The sequence below is a fragment of the Halichoerus grypus genome, chromosome X (genome assembly GCF_964656455.1).
Source record: "Halichoerus grypus chromosome X, mHalGry1.hap1.1, whole genome shotgun sequence".
In the NCBI taxonomy this organism is placed as follows: domain Eukaryota; kingdom Metazoa; phylum Chordata; class Mammalia; order Carnivora; family Phocidae; genus Halichoerus; species Halichoerus grypus.
The window spans coordinates 53,993,237-54,013,581 of record NC_135727.1 but is presented as its reverse complement, the minus strand read 5'-3'; the positions used below and the strand labels follow the sequence as shown (position 1 = coordinate 54,013,581).

Genomic DNA, 20,345 nt, shown 5'->3' with positions numbered 1-20,345 from the left:
TAGTATCTACACTTATGGTGAGCACTGTATAATGTATAGAATTGTCAAATCACTATGTTATGCACCTGAAACTAATATAATATTGTATGTCAACCATACTTCAATAAAAAATTCCTTTCCTATCCAGAATCCATAATATATATATAATTACATTATGGTATGTTAAATTACATTGAAATTTTTTAATAAAAATAGTAAAAAGCATTTTACTTCACTAGAATAAAAGCTAAACAATAATGATGATTTGTTTTTCTGAATACAAAATACAAAATGTTACTATATTACAATAAATAAGAGGGTGAAATACTCGTTTCTTTAAACAGCTAAAATTTATACTTAGAAATTCTACTGTTGGTGAGGTTGCAGAGAAAGGGGAACCCTTCTACACTGTTGGTAGGAATGCAAGCTGGTGAAGCCACTCTGGAAAACAGTATGGAGGTTCCCCAAAAAGTTGAAAATAGAGCTACCCTACAACCCAGCAATTGCACTACTGGGTATTTACCCCAAAGATACAAATGTAGTGATCCAAAGGGGCACATGCACCCCAATGTTTATAGCAGCAATGTCCACAATAGTCAAACTATGGAACGAGCCTAGATGTCCCTCAACAGATGAACAGATAAAGAAGATGTGGTATATATACAATGGAATATTATGCAGCCATCAAAAAAATGAAATCTTGCCATTTGCAACAACATGGAAGGAACTAGAGGGTATTATGCTAAGCGAAATAAGTTAATCAGAGAAAGACAAGTATCATATGATCTCACTGATATGAGGAATTTGAGAAGCAAGACAGATGATCATAGGGGAAGGGAGGGAAAAATGAAACAAGATGAAACCAGAGAGGGAGACAAACCATAAGAGACTCTTAATCTCAGGAAACAAACTGAGGGTTGCTGGAGGGGAGGGGGGTGGGAGGGATGGGGTGGCTGGGTGATGGACATTGGGGAGAGTATGTACTATGGTGAGCACTGTGAATTGTGTAAGAGTGATGAATCACAAACCTGTCCCCCTGAAACAAATAATACATTATATGTTAATAAAAAAATTTAAAAAAAAGAAATTCTGCCCTCTCAAAAACATTCCCTTCTATTTTATCTCTTGCATCTGCAATATTTTGATGCTGCTGTAAGCTTTTTGGTATCATCCTTAACATGGTAGAGACTGATCTTTTATTATTTGGCAGTTCTATAAAGGAAAGAAAGAGGAAGCATTATTTCAAATTCTGCACCTTTTCTTTAGAATAGCAACTGTTCCATGACACGACTATGCTAGAGGGAATTCACACGAGGAGAATGGTTTCAACACAGTATATAGTTTTCTATCAGGTTGTTCCCAGTTAAACTAAGGGCAGTAATTCCTCTCTCAAAGTAGTCATGTTAACAATTAAAATAGAATGCACTCAGGCTTGAGTTTTATTGAGAAGAATGGATATCATGTTACGTACACTTGATAGAGTTAGATATTTTCAAGAAATTGTGAAGCAACATTAAATTTCTTCATTAACTCTCTCTGTCTCCTATTTGGCCTATGAATTAGATTGTTCTGTGGCTGTTCTCTATCTCATTCTGTGTGGAATGGCAAAACATACTGTGATAATTTAAGGTATTGTTAGCATATATGTGTAGACAATTATTTTATAATTTAGTAAATTCATTACTATCTTAAATCCTTTCAGTAACTTTATAAGAGGCATTTATTTCAGTAGCATGTTATTTCAATTTAGTTTAACTAGTGTGAACAAAGAACAGTAAGCTTCTTTTTTTTAAAGATTTTATTTATTTATTAGAGAGTGAGAGAGGAGAGACAGTGAGAGAGTACAAGTGGGGAGGAGAGGGAGAAGCGGGCTCCCTGCAGAGCAAGGAGCCTGATGCGGGGCTCGATCCTAGGACCCCAGGATCATGACCTGAACCAGAGGCAGACGCTTAACTGACTGAGCCACCCAGGTGCCCCACAGTAAGCTTATTTTTATAAGAACCTCATCCAAATGTCCAGACCTTTGCAGAAGAGTTGGGTGCTTCAGATTAAGTCTCAGAGTGATTACCAACTAATTTGAAAAGGTTTTTCAACTAAAGTGCATGTGTCTGTGAGAATTTGTCCACAGTTAGACATATCACTGAAAATTCAATGAAATTATTTTTAAAATAGAGTAAGTCTCTAAAGCAACTAGCTTTGGCGATATTTACAATATAAATTTCATTGTGAAACATTAAAATATGCCTTTAATTAACTAAAATTCATAGACTTTTACCGGAACATGTTCATTGAAAAATAGTACAGATACAATCACTTTCAAGAGGAGAAAATTATATGATGACTGATTTTCAAGAGTGTGATAATGTCAATATTTTGCATTGTATTTGGCTTTTTCTTTTCACCTCAAGACCTTAACATCTGTTATTCCTTCTGCTTGGAACATTCAGTCAACTTTGGCTTTTTTATTACTTGCATCCTGTTCAACTCCTTCATCTGGCTAGCTCTGATTTACCCATCAGGTCTCAGATTATGTTAGGGTCTGAGAATTGACCTTCCATTCTGAATTAGGTCCCTCATTATAGCTTTCACTAGCATCCTGTAGTTTTCCTTCATCATTCTAATCATGGTTATAATTACATACTCATTTTGTTAATATTTGTGTAATGGCTACCACTTTACTAGACCGTAGTCTCCATGGCATATAACATAAGTGTGTGGTACATAATAGAAGATCAAAAGGGAATTGTTTGTTTATGTTGCAAAATAATTTCTTGATGGTTATTTTTTATTTCATTATTTTTATTTTTTTATTTTTTTATTTCAAGTTTTTATTTAAATTCTAGATAGTTAACATATATAGTGAAATTGGATTCAGGTGTAGAATTTAGTGATTCATCCCTTACATTTAACATCCACTGTTCATCACAAGTACCCCTTAATACCCATCACCCATTTAACCTATCCCCCACCCACCTTCCTCCACCAACCCTCAGTTTGTTCTGTATAGTTGAGTCTCTTATGGTTTGCTTCCCTCTTTTTTTTCCCTTCCCTATGTTTATCTGTTTGTTTCATAAATTTCACATATGAGTGAAATCATATGGTATTTAATGTGGAATACCATATTGCAGAAATTGCAAAAAAAATTGCAAATGGCAAAATTTCATTTTTTGATGGCTAAGTAATATTCCATTGTATGTGTACACACACACACACACACACACACCCCACAACTCCTTTATCCATTTCTCAGTTGATGGACTTTTGGGCTCTTTCCATAATTTGGCTATTGTTGATAATGGCTGCTATAAACATCCAGATGCATGTGCTCCTTCTAATCAGCATGTTTGTATCCTTTGGGTAAATACCTAGTAGTGCAATTGCTGGATTGTAGGGTAGTTCTATTTTTAACTTTTTGAGGAACCTTCATACTGTTTTCCAGAGTGGCTGCACTAGTTTACATTCCCACCAACAGTTAGGAGGATTCCCTTTTCTCTGCATCCTTGCCAACATCTGTGGTTTCCTGAGTTGTTAATTTTAGCCATTCTGGTAGGTGTGAGGTGATAACTCATTGTAGTTTTGATTTGTACTTCCCTGATGATCAATGATGTTGAGCATCTTTTCTTGTGTCTGTTAGCCATCTGGATGTCTTCTTTGGAAAAATGTCTACTCATGTCTTCTGCCCATTTCCTAACTGGATTATTAGTTTTTTGGGTATTGGGTTTGATAAGTTCTTTATAGATTTTGGATACTAACCCTTTGTCAGTTATGTCATTTGCAAATCTCTTCTCGCGTTCTGAAGGTTGCCTTTTAGTTTTGTTGTTTGTTATCTTTGCTGTGCAGAAGCTTTTTATCTTGATGAAGTCTAAGTAGTTCATTTTTGCTTTTGTTTCCCTTGTCTCTGGAGATGTAACTAGTAAGAAGTTGCTATGGCTGATGTAAAAAATGTTGCTGCCTGCATTCTCCTCTAGGATTTTGATGATTTCCTGCCTCATATTTAGGTCTTAAATCCATTTTGAATTTATTTTTGTGTATGGTGTAAGAAAGTGGTTCAGTTTCATTCTTTTTCATGTTGCTGTCTAGTTTTCCCAACACCTTTGTTGAAGAGACTTTTTCCCATTGGATATTCTTTCCTGCTTTGTCGAAGATTAGTTTACCATATAGTTGTGGATCCATTTCTGGGTTCTCTATTCTGTTCCATTGATCTATGTGTCTGTTTTTATGCCAGTACCATACTGTCATGATGACTGCAGCTTTGTAATATAGCTTGAAATCCGGATTCGTGATGCTTCCAGCTTTGCTTTTCTTTTTTAAAATTGATTTGGCTATTTGGAGCCTGTTGTGGTTCCATACGAATTTTTAGGATTGTTTGTTTTAGCTCTATGAAAAATGCTGGTGGTATTTTGATCGGGATTGCCTTAAATGTGTAGATTGCTTTGGGTAGTATAGTCATTTTAATAATGTGTGTTCTTCTAATCCATGAGCATGGAATATTTTTCCATTTCTTTGTGTCCTTTTCAATTTCTTTCATAAGTGTTCTATAGTTTTCAGAGTACAGATATTTTACCTCCTTGGTTAGGTTTATGCTTAGTGATCTTATGGTTTTTGGTGCAATTGGAAATTGGATCGATTTCTTGAGTTCTATTTCTGCTGCTTCATTATTGGTGTATAGAAATGCAACAGATTTCTGTACATTAATTTTGTATCCTGTGACTTTGCTGAATTGGTGTATGAGTTCTAGCAATTTTTTGGAGGAATCTTTCAGATTTTCTACATAGAGTATCATGTCATCTATAAATAGTGAATGTTCGACTTCTCCCTTACTGATTTGGATGCATTTTATTTCTTTTTGTTGTCTGATTGCTGAGACTATGACTTCCAGTACTGTGTTAAATAACAGTGGTGAGAATGGACATCCCTGTATTGTTCCTGACCATAGAGGAAAAGCTCTCAGTTTTACCTCATTGAGGATTATATTTGTTGTAGGTCTGTCTTTATGGCCTTTATGATGTTGAGGTATGTTCCCTCTGTCCCTACTTTGTTGAGGGCTTTTATCAAAATGGATGCTCTGTTTTGTCAGATGTTTCCTCTGCAACTATTGAGAGTATCACATGGTTCTTATCCTTTCTTATATTAATGTGGTGTATAATGTCGATTGATTTGTGAATATTGAATCAACCCTGCAGCCCAGGAGTAAATCCCACTTGATCATGGTGAATAATTTTTTTAAAGTACTGTTGAATTCAATTTGCTAGTATCTCATTGAAGCTTTTTGCACCCATGTTCATCAGGGGTATTGGCCTGTAATTCTCCTTTTTAGCGGGGTCTTTGTCTGGTTTTGGGATCAAGGTAATGCTGGCCTCATAGAATGAGTTTGGAAGTTTTCCTTCCATTTCTATTTTTTGGAACAGTTTCAGAAGAATAGGTGTTAATTCTTCCTTTAAATGTTTGGTAGAATTCCCCTGGAAAGCCATTTGGCCCTGGACTTTTATTTATTGGGAGATTTTTGATTACCGATTCACGTTTTTGTTGGTTATGGTTCTTTTAAAATTTTGTAATTCTTCGTCTTTCAGTTTTGGTAGTTTATATGTTTCTAAGAATTTATCCATTTCTTCCACATTGCCCAATTTGTTGACATATAATTTTTTATAATATTATCTTACAACTGTTTGTTTTTCTGTGGTTTTGGTTGTGATCTCTCCTCTTTCGTTCATGATTTTATTTATTTGTGTCCTTTCTCTTTTCTTTTTGATAAGTTTGGCTAGTGATTTATCAATTTTTTTAATTCTTTCAAAGAACCAGCTCTAGTTTCATTGATCTGTTCTACCAGGGTTGTTCTGTTTCTATATTATTTATTTCTACTCTAATCTTTATTATTTCCCTTATTCTACTTGCTTTAGGCTTAATTTGTTCTTCCTTTTCTGGCTCCTTTAGATGTATAAGATTAAGTTGTACATTTGAGACTTTTCTTGATACTTGAGGTAGGCCTGTATTGCAATACACTTCCCTCTGAGGACCACTGTTGCAGCATCCCAAAGGTTTTGGACTGTTGTCTTTTAATTTTTGTTTGCTTCCCTATATTTTTTTATTTATTCTTTAATTTCCTGGTTAACCCATTCATTCTTTAGTAGGATGTTCTGTAACCTCCATGTATTTGTGGTCTTTCCAAATTTTTTCTTGTTGAATTTAAGTTTCATAGTGTTGTGGTCCAAAAATATGCATGGTATGATCTCAATCTTTTTGTACTTGTTTAGGCCTGATTTGTGACCCAGCATGTGATCTATTCTGTAGAATGTTCCATGTGATGTGCAGTCCAAAAGAATGTATATTCTGCTTCTTTAGGATAAGATGTTCTGAATATGTCCATTAAGTCCCTCTGGTCCAGTTTGTTATTCAAAGCCATTGTTTCTTTGTTGATTTTCTGCTTAGATGATCTGTCCATTTCTATAAAAGTCCCCTACTATTATTGTATTGTTATCGGTTAGTTTCTTCGTGTTTGTCATTAATGATTTATATATTTAGGTGCTCCCAAGTTGTGGGCATAAATATTTACAATTATTGGATCTTCTTGTCAGATAGACACCTTTATTTTGATATAGTGCCCTTCACCATGTCTTGTTACAGTCTTTGTTTTAAAATCAACTTGTCTGGGGCGCCTGGGTGGCTCAGTTGGTTAAGCGACTGCCTTCGGCTCAGGTCATGATCCTGGAGTCCCGGGATCGAGTCCCGCATCAGGCTCCCTGCTCAGCAGGGAGTCTGCTTCTCCCTCTCACCCTCCTCCCTCTCATGCTCTCTGTCTCTCATTCTCTCTCTCGCAAATAAATAAAAAAAATCTTAAAAAAAATAAATAAATAAAATAAAATCAACTTGTCTGATGTAAAGATAGCTACTCCAGCTTTCTGTTGATCTCCATTAGCATGATAAATGGTCTCTATTCCCTCACTTTCTATCAGCAGGTGGCTGTTGGTCTGAACTGAATCGCTTGTAGGTAGAAGATGGATGGGTCTTGTTTTTTGTTTTTGTTTTGTTTTGTTGCTGTTGTTGTTTTATCCATACTAATGCCCTATGTCATTTGTTTGGAACATTTAATCCATTTACATTCAGAGTGATTATTGATAGATATGAATTTAGTGCCGTTGTATTACCTGTAAAGTCATTGTTTCTGGAGATTTTCTCTCTTCCTTTCAAGTCTTTGTTGCTTTTGGCCTTTCTTTTGTACTCAAAGAGTTCCCTTTAATATTTCTTGCAGGGCTGGTTTAATGTCACAATCTCCTTTAGTTTTTGTTTGTCTGGGAAACTCTCTCTCTTTCTTTTCTGAATCACAGTCTTGCAGGAGAAAATATTCTTGGCTGTATATTTTTCCCACTCAACACATTGAATATATCATGCCACTCTCTTCTGGCCTACACAGTTTCTGTACACAGATCTGCTGCTAAATTTATTTTTCTTTTCTTGTAGAGTAGGGATTTCTTTTCCCTTGTGCTTTTGGGATTCTTTTCTGAACTCTATATCCTACAAATTTTATTATGATATGTCTTGGTGTTAGCCTACTTTTGTTGATTTTAATGGGAGTTCTCCTCCTTCCCCATATTAGGGACATTTTCAGCTATATTTGCTCAAATAAACCTTGTGCCCCCTTTTCCCTTTCTTCTTTTTCTGGGACTCCTATGATACAAATATTACTATGTTTCATGTAGTTGCTGAGTCCCCTAAGTCTACATTCATGATCCAATATTTTTCTTTCCCTCTTCTTTTCATCTTCATTTTTTCCATAATTTTTCTTCTATCTGACTTATTCATTTCTCTGCTTCTTCTATCCTTGTGGTCATTACATGCAGTCTGTTTTGCATCTCAGTTATAGTATTTTTTTGTTTCAGCCTGACTAATTTTTACATCTTTTATCTCTGTGGTAATGTACTCCCTGGTACTTTTTATGCTTTTCTCAAGCCTAGCTAGTATCCTCATGATTGTTGTTTTAAATTCTGGTTCAGACATATTATTTATTTCTGTTTTCATTAGATCCCTGGCCATAACCTCTTGTTTTTTTCTTCTGGGATGAATTCCTCCATCTTGGCATTTTGTGTAAGTCTGTCTCCCGTGTGTTAGGAAAGCCTGATATTTGTACTGCTCCTGAGATTAATGCTATATTAAGAAGGGGTCATATACTGTCCAGGGCCTGAAGCTTCAGGAAGTGTTTCTGGTGTATGTGGTGTACACTCTGCTCTTATGTTTTGGCTACTGTCTCCATCATGTCTGTCCTCTGCAGAGTTTCTCCTTGCCTGCAGTTGGGAGTGTTTGAACCTTATCCACCATGTGGCAAGTTTTAACTAGGTGTGTTTTGGTCTGCTTGTTGAAAGAGGCTAGATCATATTTCCCCTAAAGCTGAAGTTTTGCAGCACTCTATGGTCTTGATGGGTGTGGCGTCTTGTGCTGTTCTTCTGGGGGAGGGGCCTGCTGCTACTCCGACTCTTAGGCACACTTGCCCTAGTAAAAAAGCACCTGCAGAATGCAGGGAGGTGGAGCTTGATGTAAGCGGCTCAAGTCTCCACTATGGGCACTATGCTGCTCACTGAAGTCCTTCGTGCTGATGGGCAGGGGTAAAAATGGTAGCAGCCACGTCTCTCATCCCCAGACAGGGGAGGGAGTTCATGCCTGCCACTGTTCGGGAAGCCCTTGCAGAAGAGTGAAAAAATCACCCCTCATGTGTCCCAAATATCCCTCAGATCCCTGTCTTCTCCTTATTTGTGTCCAAGCCGTCTGCTCACAGAGCGCCTCAGTGCTCCTATATTTTATGTGAGGCATGCTAGCTGCGTTTCAAAACTCCAAACTTTAGGGACCTGGCGTCTCACAGACCAGTGCTGATCCTCTGGGGGAGGGTCTTGCTGCATTGTGGCTGTTGTTGATTTGTCCCAAAAGGGCAGTTGCATGAACATATAGGGCCTTGGAGTTTATGATAAAGTGCAGGAAAGAGCTGGTGTCTAGATTAGCTGCCCTCAGCAGCTGCCTCTGCTCCTATGCTAATGAATGGGGCAGCTCAGTGGTGCCCATCAGCTCTCTTGTCCCCAGAGAGGCAGTGCCACCTCCAGGAAGAGAAACTCTCTCTCCCAGTGCATCCCAGGGGATCCTCAGACCATGTTCTCCATTCCTAGGCCTCTGCCCTCCTCCACTGGAGCACCTCTCAGTGGAGCACCTCCACTGGAGCACCTCTACATCTGCCAGGCTCCACCCTGGCAATTGCATGGACTTTTAAAACTTCAGACTTTGAGCTCTGCTGCTTATAAAAACTTGTGATTATCAGCCCCTCTCGTTTTCCCCGTCAGTGGTTTTGGGGAAGTGTTTTTCTTGTGCTGTGCCTTGTATCCACCCCTCTTCTCTCTCTCCTTTCTCCCTGATCAGGACTCCCTCCCCTCTAAGGCACCAGCAATTCTTTTCTCCCCCAAATCCCATCTCCACACCACCTACCTTCCACAGTGTGGCCTTTTTCCTCCCTCTAGTTGTGCGTTTTGTTCTCTTACCTCAGATCGATTCCCTGGTGGTTCAGAATGATTTGATATTTATCTAGCTGTGTTCCAGGGATGAAGCAAGCATAAAGTCCTCCTACTACTCTGCCATTTTAACTCCTATCCAGATCAAAAGGGAATTATTTTGACAATGAATGAACATTTAATTATTATAACACTCAAATTATCAGCAGGACTGTCAAAATTTGTATCTAATCTCTATACAAAATTAACATACTTCATACAAATAAATAGGGATATAGAGAATCAAGTTTCTCTTCTGGAATAGAAACAAAGAATTTTAAATTCTAAAGCAAAGATTATTTGAGCAAGAGAACTTTGGTGGTGTTACTTTTTCTTTTTTCTCAGTGTGCTTAATCTTCTGAGAAAAGACCACACACATTCTGCAGTTTTGAAGGCCTCCTACCTGGTGTCAGCATCCTCTCAGGAATTTTAGTTATTGGTCTCAAAACTTACCTTGACCTGCCTTAATTTTAGTAGATGACCTTGGCACCTACCACTGAGTGAAAATGAAGGCCATTATGTGAGAAATACTTCATCTTTTTCCCTTTCATTTCTCCCTCCACAAAAAAAAAAAAAAAAGCCCTGCACCTATACCATCTCTTTATTCTTTGCATCTGTTCTTGCAAGAAGAAGCATTTCGTACCTGTGACTTTGAGTCCTCTCTGCTTTCTCTACAGTTTTGCCACATTAGTTATTCCCTCTCTTTTCTATCTTCTTTTTTATTTTCTTAAAACTCTCTCATTATACACCATTCTTCTTTTTTTTTTAAGATTTTATTTATTTATTTGACAGAGAGAGACACAGCGAGAGAGGGAACACAAGCAGGGGGAGTGGGAGAGGGAGAAGCAGGCTTACCGCTGAGCAGGGAGCCAGATGAGGGGCTCGATCCCAGGACCCTCAGCCACCCAGGTACCCCTATAACTCCATTTGTCTTGTCACCCTGTGAATCTGTTCAAGTTTCTTCAGTGACAAAAACAAATACAAAAAAAAATCATTTTCTTTAATTCTGCATCCTTCATGATAGTTACCAACTTATCTCTTTATTTTTTTTCTCAAATGTATCTTTATACCCTATATCTCTATCTTCTCAACTCCCATTTAGTCTTTAAAGTCTTTAACCTGTGGTCTTCTGGCTTCTGCCCTCACTGTTTAATTGAAATTGTACTAGCAAAGGTTACTAATGATTTCTTCATAGCTAAATTTAATGGATATTTTCAGATTTTATCTTACTTGATCCATCTGCTGTATTTAATATTGTCCATGATATCTTTTCTTCTCTGGATTTTTAAAAGTAAAGATGACACCTGCTCATTGTAGAAAATGTAAACATTATAGAAAAACATACAAAAGGAAATTATGCCTCCGCAATATGCAGAGATAACTGATATTTACTTTTGACAAACTATTCACTCAACAATATGTTGTGGATATTGTATTCCATTGTATATGTACACTATAATTCACATAAGCTGTTTTATATTTTTTAAATTTTTAATGATTTTATTTATTTATTTATTTATGTATTTAGAGAGTGTGTGTGAGCAGAGAGAGGGGCAGAGGAAGAGGGAGAGAGAATCTCAAGCAAACTACACGTTTAGCACAGCCTGACGTGGGGCTCAATCCCTTGACCCTGAGATTATGACCTGAGCCAAAATCAAGAAACACTTAAATGACTGAGCCACCCAGGAACCCAAACCTGTTTGTTATTGATGGACATTTAGTTTTTTTCCAAAATGTTTGATATTTAAAAATTGCTCAAATTAAATTCATGAACACACATCTTTAGTGGTAGAGCATTTGACTGCATGAACACACATCTTTGAGGATTGTTGTCCTCACCTTGAAACTTTATTCTCCTTCCCTGTGTTTCTGTAACTCTTACTTTTTTTTCTGATAGCAATCTAGCTCTTAACATTCTAGCTAATTTTCTGAAGTCTTATTTATAGGCTTTACTCTCTCTGGCAACCTCTTGCATCTTGTTAAATTGGATCCAATGCTCAAGTCTTTCTTCATCTGAAATCTCCCCAAGGTAATTTAATTTTTCTCTCATGTATCTAGCCTTCACTCAGTGACTGCCAATCCTACATCTCTAATTCAGGTCACATTGCAGCATGCCAACACCCATACATCTGATTTTCTACATGCAGCTTCATTCAGATGTCTCATAGGCACCTCAAACTTTATGAATCCAATATTGAATGTAGACCTTTCCTTAAAGTCTGCCATTTCCTATATTACCCAGTCATTGGCATTGCCTTATATCTATGCTCACAAGCCAGAATCTTGTCCTTTCTCGCTCTCACACTTTGTATACAATTAGTCATTAATTTTAGTGTAATCATCTCAACATTTCTCAGGTATCTTCCCCTCTCTATTCAAAATGCTGCTGATTTTATTTTAGACCCTTTCATTTCTTGTCTGAATGAATACTTAAGTGATCTCATTGCCTTCATTCTTACTTGCATCCAATCCAACTTCCATGCTATAAAAAATTGTTTTGTAAACACTCAAACATGGTCATATCATTCTCCTATTTAAAATAGTCATTATCTCCCAATTAACTTCACTTTAAGTCTCATAGAATGAATTCCAACATCCTTAGCATCACATCCAAAGTTTTTATGAACTGATCTTTGCCTATCTTTCTAGATGGTGTCAGGACTAGGTCTCAAGGAACTGAAGTTAGAATGGATTATGCTATTCTAAGTGTCCAGTAGCAGAGAGAACCAGCAAGTTGAATATGAACTAAAGTTTTTAAGGGCTTTTGATGATAAGGTCAGGGAAACAATAATGTCTGATAGATATTTAGAGTATCAGTCAGAATGAAAATCACAGAAATACCTAAGAGGAGCTGGACAGAACTGAAAGGGAAGGAGAATATCATGAACACAACAAATCAAATGCAGTAAACTATCACCAAGGGTCACTGTAACATCTGTGACATTGAGCTTATGATGAGTAGGTATGTTTGGTTGATTTAAAGGGTCAGAGTCAGGATGGAGATTGACAGGAAAATCTATGATATATCTGATCATCTTTTGCTTCTCTTTAAAGAACTTTGTTGGCTTCCTAACAACTATATATTTTAGAGGGGTTCTGTGATCAGGCTATTTCCTGTCTATGAATCCTCACTTCTAGCCACTGCTTTCTTGAAATTTAGGCTGCATCAACACTAAATACATGGTGCTCTTTCATATCCCTGTGGTTTTTTTTGTTTTTTGTTTTTTGTTTTTTCACATTTTGTTTTCTCTGCCTGGAATGTCCTTCATGTCTTAATTTCCAGGATAAACTTTTATTCTTTAAAATCCTGTACAGACATCACCAATTCTAGGAAGTTTCTCTAAATATCCCTTTCTCCCAGAGCCATACACCCATCTATCCATTCATTTGTTTATTACTGAACCAATATTTATTGAGTACTTAATGTGAGCCACATGGCATGTTAGATACTAGAAGCACCATGGTGAATAAGAAAGATTAAACATACCCTTTACTCTTCTTGGCCTTATATTTAGTGGTGGACACACACACACACACACACACACACACACACACATCCAAATAACCAGACAAATAAAATAATCACCAGTTTGCTAAATGTTGTGCATAAAAGATGCAAAGATCTGTGATACAAAATAATTTGTATGAGGGGCAGATGCAAAGGCAGCATGCTTTAATATAAAGTTGATGCATATGAAGTTGCTGGTAGTTGTTTCTGTCCCATCTAATTGGCAGTTTTATGTAGTTCAACCTAATAATTTCCTTACAGAGGAATTGACATTTAAACTGAGCCCTGGGCACCTGGGTGGCTCAGTTGGTTAAGCGTCCAACTTTTTTTTTAAAGCATTCTCCCTATTTATTTATTTATTTTTATTATGTTCAGTTAGCCAACATATAGTACATCATTAGTTTTTGATGTAGTGTTCAACAATTCATCAGTTGCGTATACCACCCAATACTTATCACATCCTGTGCCCTCCTCAATGCACATCACCCAGTTGCCCCATCCCCCCAACCACTTCCCCTCTAACAACCTTCAGTTTGTTTCCTGGAGTCCAGAGTCTCTCAGGGTTTGTCTCCCTCTCTGATTTCTTCCCATTCAGTTTTCCTTCCCTTCCACTGTGGTCCTCTGTGCTATTCCTTATGTTCCACGTATGAGTGAAACCATATGATAATTATCTTTCTCTGCTTGACTTACTTCACTTAGCATAATACCATCCAGTTACATTCATGTCAATGCAAATGGTAGGTATTCATCCTTTCTGATGGCTGAGTAATATTCCATTGTATATATGAACCACATCTTCTTTATCCATTCATCTGTTGAAGGACATCTCGGCTCCTCCCACAGTTTGGCTATTGTGGACATTGCTGCTATAAACATTGGGGTGCATGTGCCCCTTCTTTTCACTACATCTGTATCTTTGGGGTAAATACCCAGTAGTGCAATTGTTGGGTCATGCAGGCTGGTGCTGCCACTCTGGAAAGCATCCGACTCTTGATTTCAGCTCAGGTTGTGATCTCAGAGTCATGAGATCAAGCCCCGCATTGGACTCTGCTCTGGGCATGGAGCCTGCTTAAGATTCTCTCTCTCCCTCTGGCCCTCCCCCCTCTCTAAAAATAAATAAAATAAAATGAATACATACATACAAATAAATAAATAAGCTGAGACCTGAAGAATGTAGTAGCATGGGTCATGATGGCTAAGCTTGGAGCTTATCATGTTCCAGAAACCAAGAGAAGATAAGAAAAGATAGAATTGAGAAAAGGGGTGATGAAAGTGAGAGAGAGGGGTGCCTGGGTGTCTCAGTCAGTTAAGTGTCTGCCTTCGGCTCAGGTCATGATCCCAGGGTCCTGGGATTGAGACCCACCATCAGGCTCTCTGCTCAGCGGGGTGTCTGCTTCTCCCTCTTCCTCTGCCTACTGCTCTAGCTTCTGCTCTGCCTACTTGTGCTCTCTCTCCCTCTGTCAAATAAATAATAAAATCTTAAAAAAAGAAAAAAAAAAGTAAGAGAAGCAGGGCAGATCATATAGGACCTTTATAGGAGTCTGGATTTGATTCTCATTAAAATATAAAGCCACTGTAGTATTTTAAGACCTGCTGGTTGTAGTGTGGGGCTGGAATGGAAGAGAGTAAGGGTAGAAATAAGTGTATCAATTAAGAGGTTGATGTAAAGAGGCAATATAGTGTTATGTCAGGTGTTCAGGGTTTGGAGTCAGGTTGCCTTGGTTTAAATCCTAGTTTGGACATTTATTAGCTGTTACTTTATGCAAGTTATTCAAATTCCCTAAGACTCAGTTTCTTCATCTGTGAAATAGGGATAATAATAGAATCATCCTCCTAGAATTAGTCTAGAGATTGAATGAGATAATCTGTTACAAAACACTAAGCAGTCCCGGGCAGATAACACTTAATTGATACTAGAGATTAATAGTCCAAGTGAGAGATGATAGTGCCTGTACTAAATTGGTGACAATATATCTGGAAAAAGTGAATGGATATGAGACCTATTGTCAAGGCTTAAACAGCAGAATATAGTAATGGATTAGATGTGAGACTTGAGGGAGAGGATTTTTCAGGTATGCCTCCTAGGTTTCTGTCCGAGTGGAGTGGATTGTGCTGCCCTTTCTTAAGTTGGAGGAGATCTGCCTCATATAGAATTTAGCTATAGAAATTTCTCTTTTTATACTAAATAAGGCCAAATGAAAAAAAGGAAAACAGTATCATATAATATAAAAGGAAATATTTATTTAAAAAATCAGGTAAGTCAGAATTGTACATAAGTTATATAAAATACTTTATTTTAGATCCATACCACAATATCTTGAGTATGCAAAAGTCTTAAATGTGTATATTCTTTATTCCCAAGGTCTAAGATTTTGAAAATTTCTACTGTACTATATGATAGATAGTGAACAATTAAGCTCATGTGTTTATTTTGTCTTATATTAAAGGCATTTTGTAACCATTCCTTTTGCTTCTCTAACAGAATGGAGCCTGCTTGATATACCAGCAGGTGAAGAACCAAAGGAGGGTTTATCTTTATTCTTCTTAGCATTGAGAGTCTGCTTTTGGAACCATCAGGCACCATGGGGAAGCGGGATAATCGAGTGGCCTATATGAATCCTATAGCAATGGCCAGATGGAGGGGCTCAACTCAATCTACAGGCCCAACAATACAAGATTATCTGAATCGACCAAGGCCCACCTGGGAAGAAGTGAAGAAACAATTAGAAAATAAAAAGAAAGGCTCCAAGGCATTAGCTGAATTTGAAGAAAAAATGAATGAGAATTGGAAAAAAGAATTAGAAAAAAGTAGAGAGAAATTATTGAGTGGAAATGAGAGCTCTTCTAAAAAAAAAGAAAAAAAGAAAAAGAAAAAGAAGAAATCTTGTCGGTCTTCATCTTCTTCTTCATCAAGCTCTGATTCTTCAAGCAGTTCAGATTCTGAGGATGAGGAAAAGAAACAAGGAAAAAAGAGAAAGAAAAAGAAGAACCATTCATACAAATCGTCAGAAAGCTCTACATATGAATCTGAATCAGAGAGCAAGGAATCTGTGAAAAAGAAAAAGAAGTCAACGGATGAAACAGAGAAAGAAAAGTATATTAGAAGTCTCAGCAAAAAAAGAAAGAAGGCTTATCCTGAAGATAAACCCTCATCATCAGAGTACTCATCAGAATCAGATTATGAAGAGGAAGTGCAAGCAAAAAAGAAGAGAAGACATGAAGAGCGAGAAAAAGCAAAGAAGAAGAAGAAGAAACAGCACAAGAAACATAGTAAGAAGAAGAAAAAGAAGTCAGGTTCAAGTCACAAGTCAGGATAACAAGAAAAAAATTAAGATTTTCCTATTTAAAAAAGCAAGGATTTAAGGAAATTTCAACTGTGAATGTTAGGGCATATTTACCAAAATGCATGAATTTCCTTGTGTTTGTAGAATATTCCTGGACTGAGTGCCAGTCATATGCCACTGTGCCAGAAAGGGCCATAATCATTGCCTGCAGCATAAATATATAATTTTGTTTGTATGTTTTCCCTTCCAGGGTTAATTCTTCTGAGAGCTAAAACCCTGTTGTTCATACTAGTGGTTAAAACATTTGGATTTTGAATTAAAATGTTTTAGATAATAATTTTGACCCCCCAAATGTATCTAATTTAAAAGTATCTAATTTGGATATATCTTTAAAATATAATCAGAAATATCTAGACAACTATAGTTGACATTTTTGAAGCATGGACTTAATGATGTCTCAGAATCCTTACTTTTGAAGATTATTTTACTTCTTAATAAACTTTAGTTTACATGGGGAAAGGGCTTGTGGGGGAAAAAAGAGTTTGCTATCACTTTGGCTAGCTGAATAGTGTGCCTTTGATCTTTACACATCCTATTTTTGCCAGTGCAGCAGCCATTCTTTTCTTATTTAGTGAAATTCTGGGATGTTGTATGCTGCTTCAAGTGAACAAGAAGACAGAAAGTATAAGCCCCCAGTTCTGTGAAATTTACCTCCACTTTAGCAGTACTGAATAATGTTTAGCATTAGAGTGTTACATTATTTGAATTAACTTTGATACCCTTTGGAGGGGAATCATTTTAAATAAACCCTGGTATTTTTTGATTAATAAAGATTCTGAAATATTTTGCATGTTTTATACTATTAATTTTTGATTATCCAGGGATATTCTATACAAGCAGTAATCCTTTTTATATGATTTATGCTTAGGATACAAGTTTGTAATTTCTTAATCTTACTATATTTCATTACTAGGTTTAATTGCACACTTGACAAAGTATTTAGCATGTAAAAAGAAGGTTTTTAAAAAATATTTAATGCCTTCATATTGAAGCTTGTTTACTCTAAGCAAGTTAAGTGCCAGACCTCTAGTACGCTATGTGTCTTGTTACATAAAACTACTGCCAAAATCTTAGTAAGTATGCTGTTTAAAAGTTCAGTGTGTTAAGCATTAGTATTGAATTAAAATAGGAATTCAGTTTAGGACATAATGACATCATTGATCTTTCTGTGTCATATTTTACTAAGATTTGGTGACTTGTGTTTGTTTACCATTAATGCTGGAATGAGTTGAGAATCATTTTTATTTTACATATTGATATATCAGAGTAATACGAATCATCAATTGATGTCTCAAAAAAGAACCACCTGTTACAGAGGATGTGCTAATTGTAATGTCATATTTACAAAGTATTTTGGCATGATGAGAGAATCAATAGCTATTTTTTAATAACTGATTTCATATCAGTTCCCTTGAATCACAGGTAAAGTTATTATAAAGATAGAAAACATCAAGCAAATAAATATTGACTCCCCAAATTTTTGCAGTTGAAATACCAGAATCTCTCAGAAAGGCTCTTGGAACATTATAAATGTGATGTCATGTTAGATCACCTTAAAGCTTCATAACTTTAGTTGTTTGCTAAAAAACAAACAAACAGACAAAAAAAAAACCCAAAACAAAAAACTATATATGCTGATAAAATATATATTTAAGGGATATTTTATAACCACATAGAGTTTTCCAAAATTGTTTTTCATTAAAATATGAGAAAAGCTTATATTATTTGTAGAATATGGCAAAAACATTAACAGCTTACCAAATATCTGTGTGCTCCCATTCACTTCCTAGCCCCTTGTAGATAGGCAATGCCATTTGACTACTTCTAGCAGAGGGATTGCAAAAATTGTAAACAGAAATGAGGTGTCATTTCAATACTGGAGCAGCAAAATGTCCTGCATGACCTTCGAGCTCTCTCAATGTACTCCAAATGGTGTGCCTACAAGATAGAGGCAGCCTGTATCTCTAAGTTACTGTTTATAAGGGACCTGCCCTGGAGAGCTGATGGACTTGCAGGGAACCTTTTGGGAGTAAGAAATAAACTGTTACATGTTAAGCCACTGAGATTTTGGGTCTTTTTTATTACCACAGCATCACCTAACCTAATTTAATACCATAGCATTCTAGAATGTCTATTTTGTTATTTACATCAAATAACTCATGTATCTTCTATCACATCTTTCTTTAGATTGTTTCAGAGGTGATCGTTTATGCCATAGTAGAAGGAAATGTTATTTTGTTTGTATTGGTTTTTATGTAATGACTGAGGAAGAGGGTGGTCTAGCATAACATTTTATGCTTATCAGCAGTGCTGACTGTCTGGAAAGTAAAACTATTTCATTATTTCTCTGATTATAGCCAAAGTAATATTCCAGTAAAGGGTTCAGGAAGGAACTTTTAAAAGCACTCTTGGGAACTTGATAAGGAAGAGGAATGATTTTTTTTTAGATATAAGTATAGATGGTATGGTAAAGTGATATGGAAATATGTAGAGGACAATAGATTAAATAGATTTAGGTGAACATGTAATACGTAGCCTCCAGATTGAAAACAAAATAATTTATCCCTTATGTGAAAAGCATTGAAGTTGTTATTAGTGGCTTGCTTATATGATTCATTAAAAAGTTAAAAATAGAACTACCCAATGATCCAGCAATTGCTCTACTACATATTTACCCAAAGGATACAAAAATACTAATTCAAAGGAACATATGCACTCAAATGTTTATAGCAGCATTATCTGTAGTAACTAAATTATGGAAATAGCCCAAGTGTCCATCAATTGATGAATGGATAAAGAAGATGTGGTGTGTGTGTGTGTATACATATTATATATAATTATTCCATTATATTCCATATATGTGTGTGTGTGTGTGTGTGTGTGTGTATATATATATATATATATATATATATATATACTCAGCCACAAAAAAGAATGAAATCTTGCCATTTGCAATGACATGGATGGCGCTAGAGAGTACTATGCTAAGTGAAATAAGTCGGTCAGAGAAAGAAACCCATATGACTTCACTCATGTGGAATTTGAGAAACAAAACAAATGAGCAAAGGGAAAAAAAAGAAGCAAACCAAGAAGCAGCCTTTTAATTACAGAGAACAAACTGATGGCTACCAGAAGGGAGGTGGGTTGGGGGATGGTTAAATAGGTGATGGGGATTAAGGAGTACACTTTTGATGAGCCCAGGGTGATGTATGGAAGTTTTAAATTACTATATTGTATACCTGAAGCTAATAAAAAACTGTATGTTAACTAACTGGATTTGGATTTAAAATAAAAACTTTAAAAAAAGGAATAGCTTTAGCCATAATATTCAACTAGCTTTGACTATGGGAAGAGAAATAGTGGGAAAATCAACAAGAAAGTAGATAGGAGAGGGGAAAAATCAATACAATCTAGTTTAGTAATGTAATCGCGAGCACAAAAAGAAGAATTTTAAAGATCTTAGGCCGAAAACAAGGGATTAGATTGGAATTAAGAAGAATGAATAAAATGTGGGTATCTGGTTTTGTATCTTTTAATAGTTTCTTTGTTTATTATAACTGAGGAGAAAGTTGCACCTTTGAAAGTTGCACATTGTAACTCTGTAGTCATTTTCTGTTTGATCATATTTATTTTACAAAAAAAAAAATTGTGTAGGTTTGTAGCTACCTTATGAGTCATGAAAATTGTAGTCAGACATTCAAAAATACCTATGTATTTTAGAACTTGACTGACTTTCCTAATCTCTCCTGAGCTGCAAACAGGATGTGTTCTTCAAATGGTTCAATCACTTTTACTTGATTCTTTCATAACACCTTAATCTATCTTGTATTATATAATTTATGTACTTATGGACTTTAGTTGTTTAAAGCACTTTTGGCTAAGCACTACGTTGAAATTCTCACTCTTCCATTTCTTGATACGTGACCCATAGTTCACATGTTTGTGCCTCAATTTCCTTAGATACAAAGTCAGAAAAATAATAGTGTGTATCTC

At 36.2% G+C, this 20,345-nt stretch overlaps 1 protein-coding gene across 2 annotated transcripts in view; it reads left to right on the top strand.

Moving 5' to 3' along the window:
* Window positions 1–18,388, top strand: part of FAM133A (family with sequence similarity 133 member A) — a 48,378-nt gene extending 29,990 nt beyond the window's left edge. For both annotated transcript variants that reach the window (XM_078064095.1, XM_078064096.1), the window contains exon 3: window positions 15,491–18,388. In XM_078064095.1, the coding sequence (XP_077920221.1) occupies window positions 15,591–16,325 (735 nt within the window). In that variant the 5' untranslated portion in view covers window positions 15,491–15,590 and the 3' untranslated portion in view covers window positions 16,326–18,388. The remainder of the gene's footprint in view (window positions 1–15,490) is intronic.
* Window positions 18,389–20,345: the final 1,957 nt, after the last annotated feature.